Below are 13,235 nucleotides of genomic sequence, written 5' to 3'. Positions count from 1 at the left end.
GGTAATGGGGTTTCGGGACATGCTATTTCCCCTTGGCCCTGCCTCATGACCCTGCATTCTGGCCATAGCTTATCGTGGTGAAACAGGAGGACAAACTGGAGATGTTGTTCAAGCACTTCCTGGTGGAAGACAAGAGCCTGAATGGGGGAGCATCCTATGTGGACTTTCTCTGTCATATGCACAAGGAGATTCGGCAACTACTGAGCTAGATCAAGCGGGTAAATGGCATAAGGTCCCAGGCCAGCTTCCAGAAAGTACCCCAGATGGTAGAGAAATTGGGACAGTTCCATATCTTATAAGTCATGTAAGCTGAAGCCACCTCAGTCTCTTTGGGGGGGGAGAGGGAGGTATGAGACACCTTTCTGGGCTCAAATATCCTACCACTCTTTGTCAATGTCCTGCTGCTGGAAGGTGTCCTTACCCCCTCACTTCACCCCCTTCTCCCTGCTAATACTGTCGTAATGAATGTAGTTTCTCAGTTAACTGTATATGATTTGGTGTTGGGTGTTTGGGAGTGCCCAGACCTTGGCAATATTATGTGTCCCTTTGGCCCAGCCTCCAAGAGGAAAGGGGCAGGTGGGAGGTAGAGACCCAGGGTTACTGCAGGTCGGGGTGAATTCAGCTATGTGCCATCAGCAACTTCCTATATTAGGGATGAAATAAATATACAGGTGCACAAGAGCTGGGATAGAGACCATATGTGGTAGAGAGAAGATGTCGGTCCTTCCTGGGCCTGGAGATCAGCCGCCACGTCCGAGTTCCTGAGGGTAGTTGGTGGGCTCTTTCTCTGTGCTTCCGCTGCCCTTTCTCTCTTCTGCAATGATTGGTAATCACTCCGTGGTCTTGTCAGAGATGAATGAGCCTGCGAACTCATCTGGAAAGTACATAAGACCTGGAAGAGGTACTAGCCTCCTCCTCAGGTGGAGAGGTCCCAACACTGGATGGTTCTGTAGAGAGCCTGGTCATCAATTTGCAATACCTCACAGAGCCAGCCCACATCCTCCTCTAAGCTCCACTGGAAACATTCACTGCCTCTCCAAACTGACGCTTTGGGTTTTGGGGAGAGAGGCAGAGCTTCTGGAGCGCCGCACTATCCTGCCTGGACACCACCCGGATTTGTTATTGACAGAGTGGCTTGACAATTATCTTCCAAGCCCAATTGGCTGGGACAAGACAAGGGCTAGGCTGGAGGTGGCCAGACCTGTCAGCTCCCAGCCTGGGATGTACCTGCTCTGGACCTCTCATTTCTCTTCATTGGTTTATTTTTCAATGCATCTTTAATTTGTAAAGAAATAAAATAAATTAAGACGGAACCATTAGCTTCATCTTTTTTCCAGCGCCTGCCCAGTTTCCCTTTCATCCCCTCTGCCAGTCCTTGCAGCTCTGGGGAAGTGGCTTGCTGAGCAGAGGTGCGCATGCGTCGTCGTGTGGCTCTAGCCAGTGGGGCGGGGTTTTGTTCCGAGGGCCGCTGGCTGCCGGAGCGGACATGGCTGTGGGTCTCGCGGGGTTCGTGCTTGTCCTCTGGGGTCTTGGTGTGTGTCTGGCTAGCGGTCCTGGGCCCGTGGCGGAGCTGGAGGCCGGCGGGGAAGCGGAGTGGGTCGAGCCGTGGGATGGCGCGGTCTTCCGCCCACTGTCCCCGCTGGGCGCCGTTGGGGTGGCGCGCAGTTCGGGGAGCGCAGGGCCAGGGTGGGAGGAAGGGCTGGACTTGCCGGTGCTGTTGTGGTGGAGTCCTGGGCTGTTTCCTCACTTCCCGGGAGACTCGGAGCTCATCGAGTGCCCGCGCGGTGCCTGCGTGGCATCCCGGGACCGACGGGTCCGAGGGAACCCGCGGACGCGCGCGTTGCTTTTCTACGGCACCGACTTCCGCGCGTCGGAGGCGCCGCTGCCGCGTTTGGCACACCAGAGCTGGGCGCTCCTGCACGAGGAGTCGCCACTGAACAATTACTTGCTGAGCCACGCGGCCGGCATCCGCCTCTTTAACCTGACCGCTACCTTCAGCCGCCACTCGGACTACCCGCTGCCCCTGCAGTGGCTTCCCGGGATCGCCTATCTGCGCCGCGCGGCCACTCCGCTCTCGGAGCGCTCCGAGTGGCGCCGCCGTGGCTATGCGCCGCTGCTCTACCTGCAGTCCCACTGCGACGTGCCCTCGGACCGGGACCGCTACGTGCGCGAGCTCATGCGCTACATCCCGGTGGGTGAGCCCGAGCGCCCGGGGGCTGGGCGGGCAGGGCTGAGGTCAGGCTCCCTGGTGTCCAAGCTGACCAGCCGTACGTGTCCTCTGCCCCACCCAGGTGGACTCCTACGGGAAATGCCTGCAAAACCGGAAGCTGCCCAGCCCACGGCTGCAGGACACAACCACAGCCACCACCGAGGATCTAGAACTCTTGACCTTCCTGTCCCGTTATAAGTTTCACTTGGCCTTCGAAAATGCCATCTGTGATGACTACATGACGGAAAAACTCTGGCGCCCCATGCACCTGGGTGCTGTGCCTGTGTACCGCGGCTCTCCCTCGGTGAGGGACTGGATGCCCAACAATCACTCCATCATCCTCATTAGTGACTTCCAGTCCCCTCAGAAGCTGGCAGAGTTCATTGACTTTTTGGACAAGAATGATGAGGAATATATGAAATACCTGGCATATAAGCAACCTGGGGGAATAACCAACCAGTTCCTTCTGGCTAGCCTGAGGCATCGAGAGTGGGGAGTGAATGATCCTTTACTGCCCAACTACCTTAATGGATTTGAGTGCTTCGTCTGTGACCATGAGCTGGCACGGTTGGAGGCGGAGAAAGCACATGCAGCCTCTCCAGGGGACACCCCGGCACCCGAGCCTCACATTGCCCAGCCATCACACATGAACTGCCCAATGCCCACCCCTGGCTTTGGCAGTGTGGAAGAGATTCCTGAGAATGACAGGTAAGGGCAGTTGGTTGGCCCCTGCAGATTAAATTGCTCATTGGAGCACATACTGGGAACTTGCACAGGCACTGAGGGCGATGATGTAGAAGGAATTTTAGACATGGACTCTGCCTTTAAGGGGTTAAGAGCCTACGAAGTTGGTAAATACATGTGAAAATCCGTGTATGCCATAGTGGATTAACAAGTCTTTAACCAGAGCAGAGGGCTTGTGCAGGGAAGTGATGTGGGAAAGACACAGTTGAGCAGATAACTAGGGCTGGATTGAAGATAGCTCAGGAATTTAGACTGCCCTGAAAGTCATCTCTATTTATGGAGCATCTTGTGTATAGTGGGGGTGAGGATAGGGACAAACAGAGCTGAGTGTTTTGCGTGAGATTTACCTGGCATAGGCACAGTGTGCACCTGTTAACCAGGCATAATTACCAGTAGCATTTCCTTTCACTCAGAAAAGTGTCTGGTTTCAATCATAATTTACAATGTTCACTAGACACAATTCGAAGGAGCGCTGGCAGAAGATTAATTCGACAATGGGGGTCAGTATGGATTGGAAAAGAAGTGAGAGTCTAGAAGGTGGTGGCTTTGGGAAACAAAGTCAGCCTTAGAAATGGGGGCGGGGCATGTTAAAGAGACCAACAGACTAGAGATTATTAAGCTTCACAAACAGGCTGCTAGAATACCTTTGGAGATTGACTTGGGTGGCCAATAACATCAGAGAGTTGCTGAGAAGAGGGTAAGTCAAAAAGTTTTGCTGTTAGGGTACCAGTTCCTACATACATGGGATCATTCCAAGTAAAACCTGTTTAAACATGTCTGTGATCAGTGGATGGCTGCAAATTCTCTCAATAATACTTTTGTCTAAGTGTTGCTAGGGTACCTTTAAAAAAGGTATACTTTTGTGCTATGGAGAGGGGAAAAACACTATTTTGAGGTCAGGGCTAATACCAGGTTTTTAAAAAATGAAATTCAAGTGGGCATCTCCCCACATTACTGAAGCTTTGCAGCAAGTTTATAGGGATGCTGCCCTGCATCAAACAACAGCTTCTCAATGGATCCAAGAGTTGGAAGACTATCAATCTCAACGATGAAGAGACTGGCTGAAGCCAGAAACTGGTGGAAGAGGGGACTATAGCATTACCATTGATGTGATACCTGCATAAGATGGGATGTCACATACTTTAACATTTTTCCATTTAAAGCAAATATCTTAAGCTCAGCAAGCTATCAGCTTGATAGGTGACCAAAAACAACAACAAAAAGCATCTACATGAAGATCAGGTAGCTCCAAGAGCTTATATGTCTATCAGTCCTTTCAGCAAGATCATAGTTAATGAAAATAATTTTATGGAATGAATAATAACCAATCTTAGATTTACCAATTTGCCAATTAGATTTACCAGTAAAATCCAGAGAGCAAAGTTGTTGGGCTACTTAAACTCATTCAGAGAAGTGAACTTAGGTTAGGTGACTATTTTTTGGATCCAAATAAGGTCATCTTTATAGATTTTTCTCAAAGGATCATGGGACCTTATTAGTTTTAAAATTGAAAATGGCCATTGGTGAGAAAAAGGCTTTATAAGTACTGAGGATTTTTTTTACCCCCATCATGACAATGTGCTTGCTCATTTATTCTTCCAGGGTAGCAATGGTATCCTATGAGAACTGTGTCCCCTAAACACCCTGTAGCCCTGCTCTTTGTCCCTTCAAACTTTTTTGTTCCTGAACATTTAAAAGGAACACAATTGGAATCTCTTGAGGTTGCTAAAGCTGCCATTTTGACATGATGTGAATAGAGCTCAGCATTCCTTGAGTAAGGGTTAGATAGATGGAAACACTGTCTTCAGAAGGGTATAGACTTATGTCAAGTAATAATTTGTCACATTTTCAATAAAGGATTGCTACTTTGTAGCAATGTTTTTGATTTACCCTAGTACAAGCTCTGTTGGCATAGTTTGGTCCTGGTGGTGAAATCTTCCATCAAGTTTTTTCTATTTAATTTATGCCAATATGATATGATTAAATAGAGGAAAAGGTTGAAACCAAGTCTCTCTACATTTGAAAACCAGTAGCAGACAAGTTAGGAATATGACACTCAGGCTGTGTGATGTATTTGTGTTTTTGGGCTGGTGCCTGCCATGGTACTAGTACTAGGTTTACTTCACATTTCCTTCCTTTCTCAGCAGAACCTTTTCCTAGTTAGAGACCACAAGATCTACTTAAGATTCTCTGGCCCAACTTGGAGAAAAGTAGGATATATAGATATACCAAGGCTTCATAATTCAACTCCCATTTTGCTGTTTCAGCTGGAAAGAGATGTGGCTACAAGATTACTGGCAAGGTCTGGACCAGGGGGAAGCTCTCACTGCCATGATCTACAACAATGAAACACAGCAGAGGAAATTTTGGGATTACCTGCATGAAATCTTCATGAAAAGGAACCGGAATCTCTAATTTCCCTTGCAATAGCTTTTAACTTGGTAAAGTTAAGGAAATGAGAAGTCCTTTCTACCATGAGACTTAAAGGACATCTACTGGACAAATCCTTAAGAACACTGTCTTATCGTGGACTGACGATGCTCCAGTTCGATTCACTGATATTTTATTCTAAGAGGTGTCGTCAGTGTCTCGGGCTTTTTCTCAAGGGAAGGTCGAAGCATTCGATCGTGGTTCAATGGGAAACAGAGGTCTGAAGCACTTATTTGATGCATCGTGCTGCTCCAACAATTTTAAAAACTGTTCATTCTGTAGCCATTTTATCCTCAGTTGTGATCACAACACCACCCTACTGCTAGACTACCCGTGAGGTAAGATGAGCCAGAGTAGGATCTTACCACTTCTAGTCCAGTCTCCAAACCTCTCATATTCAATACATCTCCTAATAATCTTTTCCTCTCATCTCTTGCTTTATAAACTGTTATGTTGGTGGGCAAACAGAACTTCTGGTGGGTTGTATTCTGGTCCTCAGAGGTAGTATTTTTGTATCATTTACTTCGCCTTTCACATCAGCTTTTTAATTGTAGAGGACTTTGCCCTTCCTGGTTTTAAGTTCTTCCTTCTCTGGAGCTGCCGCCACCTTGCCGCCAATGCCACATTCATTCTTTCGTCTAAGTCGCCTCTAGGTTTGGCAGCTTTTCTTAACTCCTGGTTTCTTCTCTAGGACATATTGGAATTCTTTCTTACCTCCTGAAACAAAGATTCAGTGGCTAATTCAGTGCCACGTCAATTTAATAGCTCATCATGTTCTATTTTCGGTCAGAGATGGGGAATAAGGTGGGGAATAGTCTGTAGGAATCAAAGATCCAGTTTTTATTTGGCAAAGTGGGTTAAGTAAGGCTGCTAACTACAAGTCAGTCGTTCAGTCTCACTAGCCATTCTGAAGAAAGATGAAGCGGTCTGCTTTCATAAAGACTTATAATTCCAAAACTCCAAGAAGCAGTTGTGCTGTCTTATAGGGTCATTCTGAGTTTGTATCAACTATGATGGTGGGTTTTTGGTGTGTGTTTGTGTATGTATTTTTCTGTTGACCCAATGAACTCGTTCCTCTATTTTATCATTTTTATTTGCCACAAAAGCCCATTTCCCCACCATGGAATCATGGAAAGTATGATAGAAGGAAATGTTTAGGGCTACTCTGAGTGGTAATCGGCTCAATAGCAGAGGGTTAGGTGTGGTTTTCTGGTTTAAGCTCATATAGGAGCCCTGGTGATACAGTGGTGAAGTAGTTAGCTGCTGACTGGAAGGTGGGTGAGTCCATGGAGAAAAGATGTGGCAGTCTGCCTCTGTTGAGATTACACCCTTGGAAACCCTGTTGGGACCATTCTGCTTTGTCCTATAGGGCAGTAGTTGGAATTGACTGGATATCAGTGCTTTGAGTTTTTTTTTTTGTTTAATCATGTCATATTTTATACAGCATTTTTCTATTTGAAGCGAATATCTCAGCATGTTCACTCTGTAATTGATGTCCCTTTACACAACTTTACAGTGCTCACAGATAGTACGTGCATCTGGGTTGGAGCCCTCCCAAGGGCTCCAGGTAGTAAAGAGGCTAACAAGTGGCTGGCTACATAAACATCTAGTTACATTTGGTAATGGTGGCAAACTCTTTTAAACTGTGGTTTGAACATCAGCCTAACTTCTGGGTCAGGAGACCAATAGTGTTTTTTCTGGGGCACTGGAACTAGAAATACCTTGGGCCTTAGAGCTACTCTGATAGTAAAGAGGTTGCATGTGGCATTAGTTGCTTTAACAATTTGGATCTACATTTAATATTGTGATGTCTAAGGACTTGCGCACCAAGCAAAGCTGTCATTTAGGCTTGCTTTCGCTGCCACTTTGGTTCTTTTTCAGTTTATCCAATATAAAATGCCCTGTAACAGCACAGAAACAGGACTCTGATTTCTAATTGACTTAGAGTGTGAAGTCCATACTACACAAGTGCAAACCTCAGTTAGGACTCAGAGTTCATGATTTGCAGTAAAGAGGTAAGGGGTAGTATGAGCCCCTAATAAAATGATTTTTTTTAAAAAAGGTAAGGGGTAGCATGCAAGGTAGCGTCATTCTGAGCTCACTAACTCTCCTGGGCATTTGTCTCGCACTTTAACAGTGCCCGGCGGGCTGCTGTATGTGCAGGATGTTGGCAGAGACTCGGGTCTGCTCTGTGGTCAGCTGCTTCCCACACTCTCTTCTTGAAAACATTTTTTAACAGTTTTAATAGCGCTTCTTCCACATGTCATACAATTCAATAATTCAATCGTATCAAGAAGAGTTGTACAGTTGTCACCATATTCAATTCTAGAAAATTATCTCCTTCCTTGTACTCATTGTTATTTATGTAATTCTGTTTTTTTCTAATTGTGGCAGAAATATACACAACAAAACATTCTCCAATTCGACAACTTCTATTTGTATAATTCAGTGCCATTGATGATACTCTCCATGTTATACAACCACTCATGTCCTTTTCCAAATTATTCCATCACCAATGACATACTCAGTGCCCCCTGAGCAACACAGATTCTCTTTTATTCCTGTTACCATATAAGTATTCACAAAAGAACAGAATAAATCAGGTGCTACACTTCCCACAGGTACTTCACTCTCAACTAAAGGCTGCGCTTTCCTTATGGAGAAAGTAAATATTGTCCATTTTCTTTGGGCCCCAGCCTACAATGTATACAGCATCAGGCTTACTACAAGGTTGGAGTTACTGGTGTTAGAAATGTCTGATTGGAATTAGTTTTATTTATACTACCAGTACATATGTTACTCTTTTCTATTATATTATCTCAGGTTTTATCTTCTTTAGTAAACTGTTTACCTATTCAACAGTGTCTGTTGTTTGGTTATTTTTCTGGGGTGGCATGAAAAGGGTTGAAGATCTGCAGAAATATTTCAAATATTTGTTCATTTCACAAGTATAGCTGATTCTCATTATTCATGATAACCAAACCAAATTCACTGCCACAAAGTCAACCTTGACTCATACTGGCTCTATAGGGCAGAGTAGGACTGCCCCTGTGGGTTTCCAAGCCTAAATCTTCACAAGATTAGGACACCTCACATTCCTCCTGCTGAATGGCTGGTAGTTTGGAACTGCTGACCTTGTGATTAGCAGCCCAATGCATGCATAACCCACTACTCTACCAGGGTTCCCTTATTCACCACAGTTATGCTAAATGAAGTTGTCCAAAACACGGAATTAGCAAGCAATCAACCATTGCTCCAATGGGAAATACCAAGTTTCTGCAAGCCACTGGTCACAACATTTTCTTCAAAAGATCATGTGTGTTTCTATTTGTGTTAGTCTGGGTTGACTAGAGAAACATTCATATATATGTAAGAGAACTTTATATCAAAGAGCAGTTGTACATTAAGAAAACATCCCAGCCCAGTCCAGATCAAGTCCATAACTCCGATATTACCCCATATCTTGATACTAGTCCATAAATTCCTCTTTAGACCCACACAGCCATGCAATGATGCTGAATGAAGGAAGATCACAGGCCAGTGGATGGAAAGTCTTGTGGATCCAATGGTGGTGGAAGCATCTCAGCATTGGCATGAGTCTCCATGTGGCTCCTCCAGCTCCAGGACTCTGGCTCCAACAGTATAGCTCCGTGTGGCTTGTCATCAGGAATATGAAGCAGAAGGGAGTGTGTGTCTGGCCTCCAGTGAGCTATTTATCTCTGTCATACCTGCACATGAGGTTAACAACCTGGGAGCTTATTGACAGGCTAGACTCAACCCCTTCCTCAAATTCACAGATTATGTAACTTCCACACTATAATACTTTGTTTAATATATATTTCACTAATTATTACATCATCTATGTTAAAAACAGTGCTGTATTGAGTTTATACTTTCAATCTTTTATTCAGTTATACACATAATACACATACACAGTACTCAGTAAACACGTTCCATGCTATTAACACACCATATAGTGTAGGGAACTGTGTGTGTCCCCACCGTGGATTTAAGCCATGTACGACCTTTATGAATTTACTCTCAGTTTCCTGCCATACAAACTGCCCTGAGATTTTACTGCCCTTTGTCTCAATTCCCGCCAGAGGGTGGCTGCCTTGACCCTTGCTAGGATTGGTGCTCTTTCACTAGCAGCTGCTATGCTCATTGGTCAATACATGACTGACGGCATCTCCCCCCAGGCTCACCAGGAATGCTTCATTAGCATACTTACCTGTTTGATCAGTTGCCTGCCATTTCTTCCTTATTTAGAGATGCACGACTATTGGCTACCCTCAGCTGTACCTTATTTTACATGTGATGTAATGGTGCCAGCCCTTCGCTGGCTATTTAAACCTCTGCTCTCAACTCAATATGAGGCTTGATCAGATTCCTGTCTTGCCTCCATCTCTCCGCCCCCTTGGCCATCTTCATTCCCAGTCCCTCTTTCAGGTATCCACGTTGTTGATGTCCCCCTGGACGGGACAATATATATAGTACAGGAATGCAAATAAAGTCCTAAAAAAATGTTAAGATATTAAAATCTTACTTTTGATGGAGTTGCAGGATGTGTGGCTATACCTCTTGCCCCCACAAAAATCAAGGTGGAGGGCGGTAGAACGTAATTCTGTAGAAGTGGCAGACATTGGCAAGGAGGGCATGTTAACATCTGGCAGCTCTGCCTCAGGAGTTGGGCTCTTGCACTGGAGATTTTCACTCCTGAGCTGACTTGCACAACTGAATCAGTCTTGTCCACTTGACTTTTTCCTTCAAGTCTCTAGGCATCGCTGCTTCCGGAGCGAATGCAATGGAGGTTAGGTGATTTAATTTGAGGCTGTGTTCAAGCACAAGGCGACATTCTGCCATAAAGCAGGAACTTTTTTTTCTGGTCTGAACTCCATTCCAATGTTTTGGCAGCTGTGAGAGGGACTATTCTTGGGGTCTTAGGATGCCTTTCATCGCCATCCTCATCACGTTGCCTCTGATGCCTTCCATCTCAGCAAGATCATGAGTGGTTCTGCTTTCTCAGCCACATTTCCTCATCCTTTACCCTGAAATCTGCAGCCTCCTGATATGTGAAACCTGCCTTGCCTACAAGTTCAACAGTGTTGCCTTTTATTCCCCTTGTCCTCAAAGTTACATCCTTGCTTTTCAACACTTTAAAGAGTCTTCCCCCCCGCCTTTCTTTCTTAAAACAGCAACAACTTTGTGAATTAGGTAAAGGTGTATTGCCTTTTGAAATATCAGCCAGCCAGCACTAGCTGAGAAAGGTTTAATATTTTCCTGACCATGAGTCATGTGACTGTAAATTTAAAAAAATATCCTTTTATTGGGACTCATCCAACTCTGACTGTAATTTTTTTTTGGCTGTTAGCCTCGCAACAATGCTGTCTATTATGCTTTTTTTCTTTTTTAAATCAGCTGTCATCTCAATTCACAAACAAATTTAGCTGCTTTTCCATAGCTTCATCATACACTATAGATGTTACTTTAGTACTTTCTGGAGCAGCCTCACAGATCGGCAAAATTCCTTTTCCTTTTTGATAGACTAGTTTGCTGATTGATTAACACTAAGCTCACACCCAACAGTATTATAACTCATGTTCCAACAAAGCTTATCCAACATCTCTAGGCACATCACAGCTTGCTTGTGCTTAGAACACTAGACAGCTCTTAAGCACCATGAATAGGGGTCATCTTAAACACAAAACCACCAACAAAACACAAAAGTGCAAAAAAAACCCAAAAAGCACTAGATAGACCACAATAAAGATATTTATAGCACGAGAGCTTAATCAAACAGGCAGAGTTGGGCAACTCAAATTTCAACACTGCACTTGCCTGTGGATGACCATGAAAGTGCTATTTGATTTTGGGACTTACAAATACATTTTAGTGAGAAGTCCGGAAATATGGAATGTGCAAACAATGAGGGTTGGGGTTGTATTTATTGGTACTATCTAGGCAAAGGAAATTCATCAATGAACAAAAAATACACACGGTCCCTTCTCTCATGGTGCATATATTTAAAATGAGTGATGTGGTAAGTAAGGCCATAAACAATGAACAAGAAAATTAGGGCTGTGAAATGACTTATCGAGGACACGGGTGGAGGATGGGGTGGGGCGTGAGGAGGTTGGAGAGAAATGAGCAAATAATCAAGGAGGGGGAGAATGTTCTAGAACTAATTGTGGTGATGATTATACAACTTTTAAAACAATTTGACAGAACTATGAAAGTACATGATATGTGACATATATCTCAGTAAAACTATTGAGAAAAAATAATTACTTTTTAAACCTAGGGGTAGGGTAAGACTGTGATAGGTGTGGTGAAGAAAACAGGGTTTGTGGTACGACTGATGGTGGTGGGATCCACCAGCCAAGTCAGGGTAGCCTTTCTGATGTAAACAAAATTGTATGGGAAGAAAAGGGCCCAGCCATGCAAGAAAGAGCAACCCCCTGGGACAACTGATATTTGTGTGTGTGGTAATTGATTTTAACACACTAAATTTATACATCTAAATAAACACTGCTCCTCGGAAGTAGTCATCAAGTTATGGACTGAATTTTGTAAGCTGCCACAAATAATACGAGCCAAGTTTGATGAAGACAGGCATCACAACAGAAGGTCTAAGTCTCTAAACGGAATGATACTATCAGGAGTCAGATTAAATAAGATAATGCCTAAACGCTTAAACCTCATCTTACTCAAAGAGACCCCTGAAATGAACAAATTGTACCTAAGTAGTAGAGTAGCAACCCAAACACAGTGCGGACCAGTCAACTGCAGCTCATAGCAAGCCTAGAAGGCAGAGTAAAATGATTCCACAGGGCTTTCAAGACTGTAAACTTTGACAGAAGTTGACTGCTGCATCTTTCTCCCACAGTGGCTGGTAGATTTCAGCTACCAACTTTTGGGTTAGCAGTCCTGTATGAACCAGTTGTCCCCAGGGTTGCTTAGTAGTAGTAGTTATGAAATACACGAGCCTAGGGTTTCTTGGAAAGGTGGACGGTGAATACCAAAGACTGGAGAACTGATGGATTTGAATTATGGTGTTGGCAAAGACTATTGAATATACCATGGGCTGCCAGAACCACAAACATCTGTCTTGGGAGTACAGCCACAATGTTCTTTAGAAGCAAGGCTGGCGAGACTACTTTGGGCATGGTAGCTGGGGAGACCAGTCTCTAGAAGGACAACCTGCTTGTCTGAAGTAGAGCACCAGCAAAAACAGGGAACGCTGCAAAGCGATAGACTGCAACCATGGACTCAAACTGAAGGAGGTCAGGATGGAGCAGTGTTTTGTTCCGTTGTACACTGGGTTGCTAAGCATCAAAAGGCACCTACAGCAATTTTTCTTTGTGGCTTCCAAGTGGCTCTAAAGGTAGTCAAAATAAAACAAAACAACAAATTCCCGAGATCTTGTAGGCGTATTAAACAAAACCTAAATCTCTAATGGAATAGCTTAAAGTCCTATTTGAACTCTCCTTGCCAACATCAGCTACGAGCTGGCAGTCCAACCAGCTACTACCCAAAACCGAAACACTAAACGAATGGCCAAAGAGTCCGTGCCAACTCGTCGGCGGAGGTTTGGAAAAGTTCGTGGAAACATCCTGTTAAGAGAGAATGGAATTTCCCCACAAATCTAAAGCCCTCACTTCGTAGGGGCCCTACAGAACCCAGCCTTGCCCGGAGGGTTCCACGGCGGTTAGTCTGGATGCAAACAGACCGCCACCCCAGCTCTCTCCCCGGGCCGCACACCTTTCCGTTAGCACCGGCGCCACCGAGGCTCCCGCCGCCAGAAACGACGACCTATTTCTTCACACGCCTTCTTTCTGGGGGTCCCGGACCC

General features: G+C 44.9%; 2 protein-coding genes across 4 annotated transcripts in view; both read left to right on the top strand.

Moving 5' to 3' along the window:
* Window positions 1-1,313, top strand: part of SEC24C (SEC24 homolog C, COPII component) — a 29,058-nt gene extending 27,745 nt beyond the window's left edge. For all 3 annotated transcript variants that reach the window (XM_075533605.1, XM_075533607.1, XM_075533606.1), the window contains exon 23: window positions 69-1,313. In XM_075533605.1, the coding sequence (XP_075389720.1) occupies window positions 69-209 (141 nt within the window). In that variant the 3' untranslated portion in view covers window positions 210-1,313. The remainder of the gene's footprint in view (window positions 1-68) is intronic.
* A 125-nt stretch (window positions 1,314-1,438) lies between these two features.
* Window positions 1,439-8,242, top strand: POFUT4 (protein O-fucosyltransferase 4). The gene is made up of 3 exons (XM_075533608.1): window positions 1,439-2,191; window positions 2,292-2,917; window positions 5,221-8,242. Exons 1-3 carry the CDS (start codon window positions 1,487-1,489, stop codon window positions 5,366-5,368), a joined length of 1,479 nt encoding a protein of 492 aa, XP_075389723.1. The 5' UTR covers window positions 1,439-1,486; the 3' UTR covers window positions 5,369-8,242.
* The last annotated feature ends 4,993 nt before the right edge of the window (window positions 8,243-13,235 follow it).

Source organism: Tenrec ecaudatus, chromosome 16 (assembly GCF_050624435.1).
Source record: "Tenrec ecaudatus isolate mTenEca1 chromosome 16, mTenEca1.hap1, whole genome shotgun sequence".
NCBI lineage: Eukaryota > Metazoa > Chordata > Mammalia > Afrosoricida > Tenrecidae > Tenrec > Tenrec ecaudatus.
This window is presented reverse-complemented; position numbering and strand designations above follow the sequence as displayed.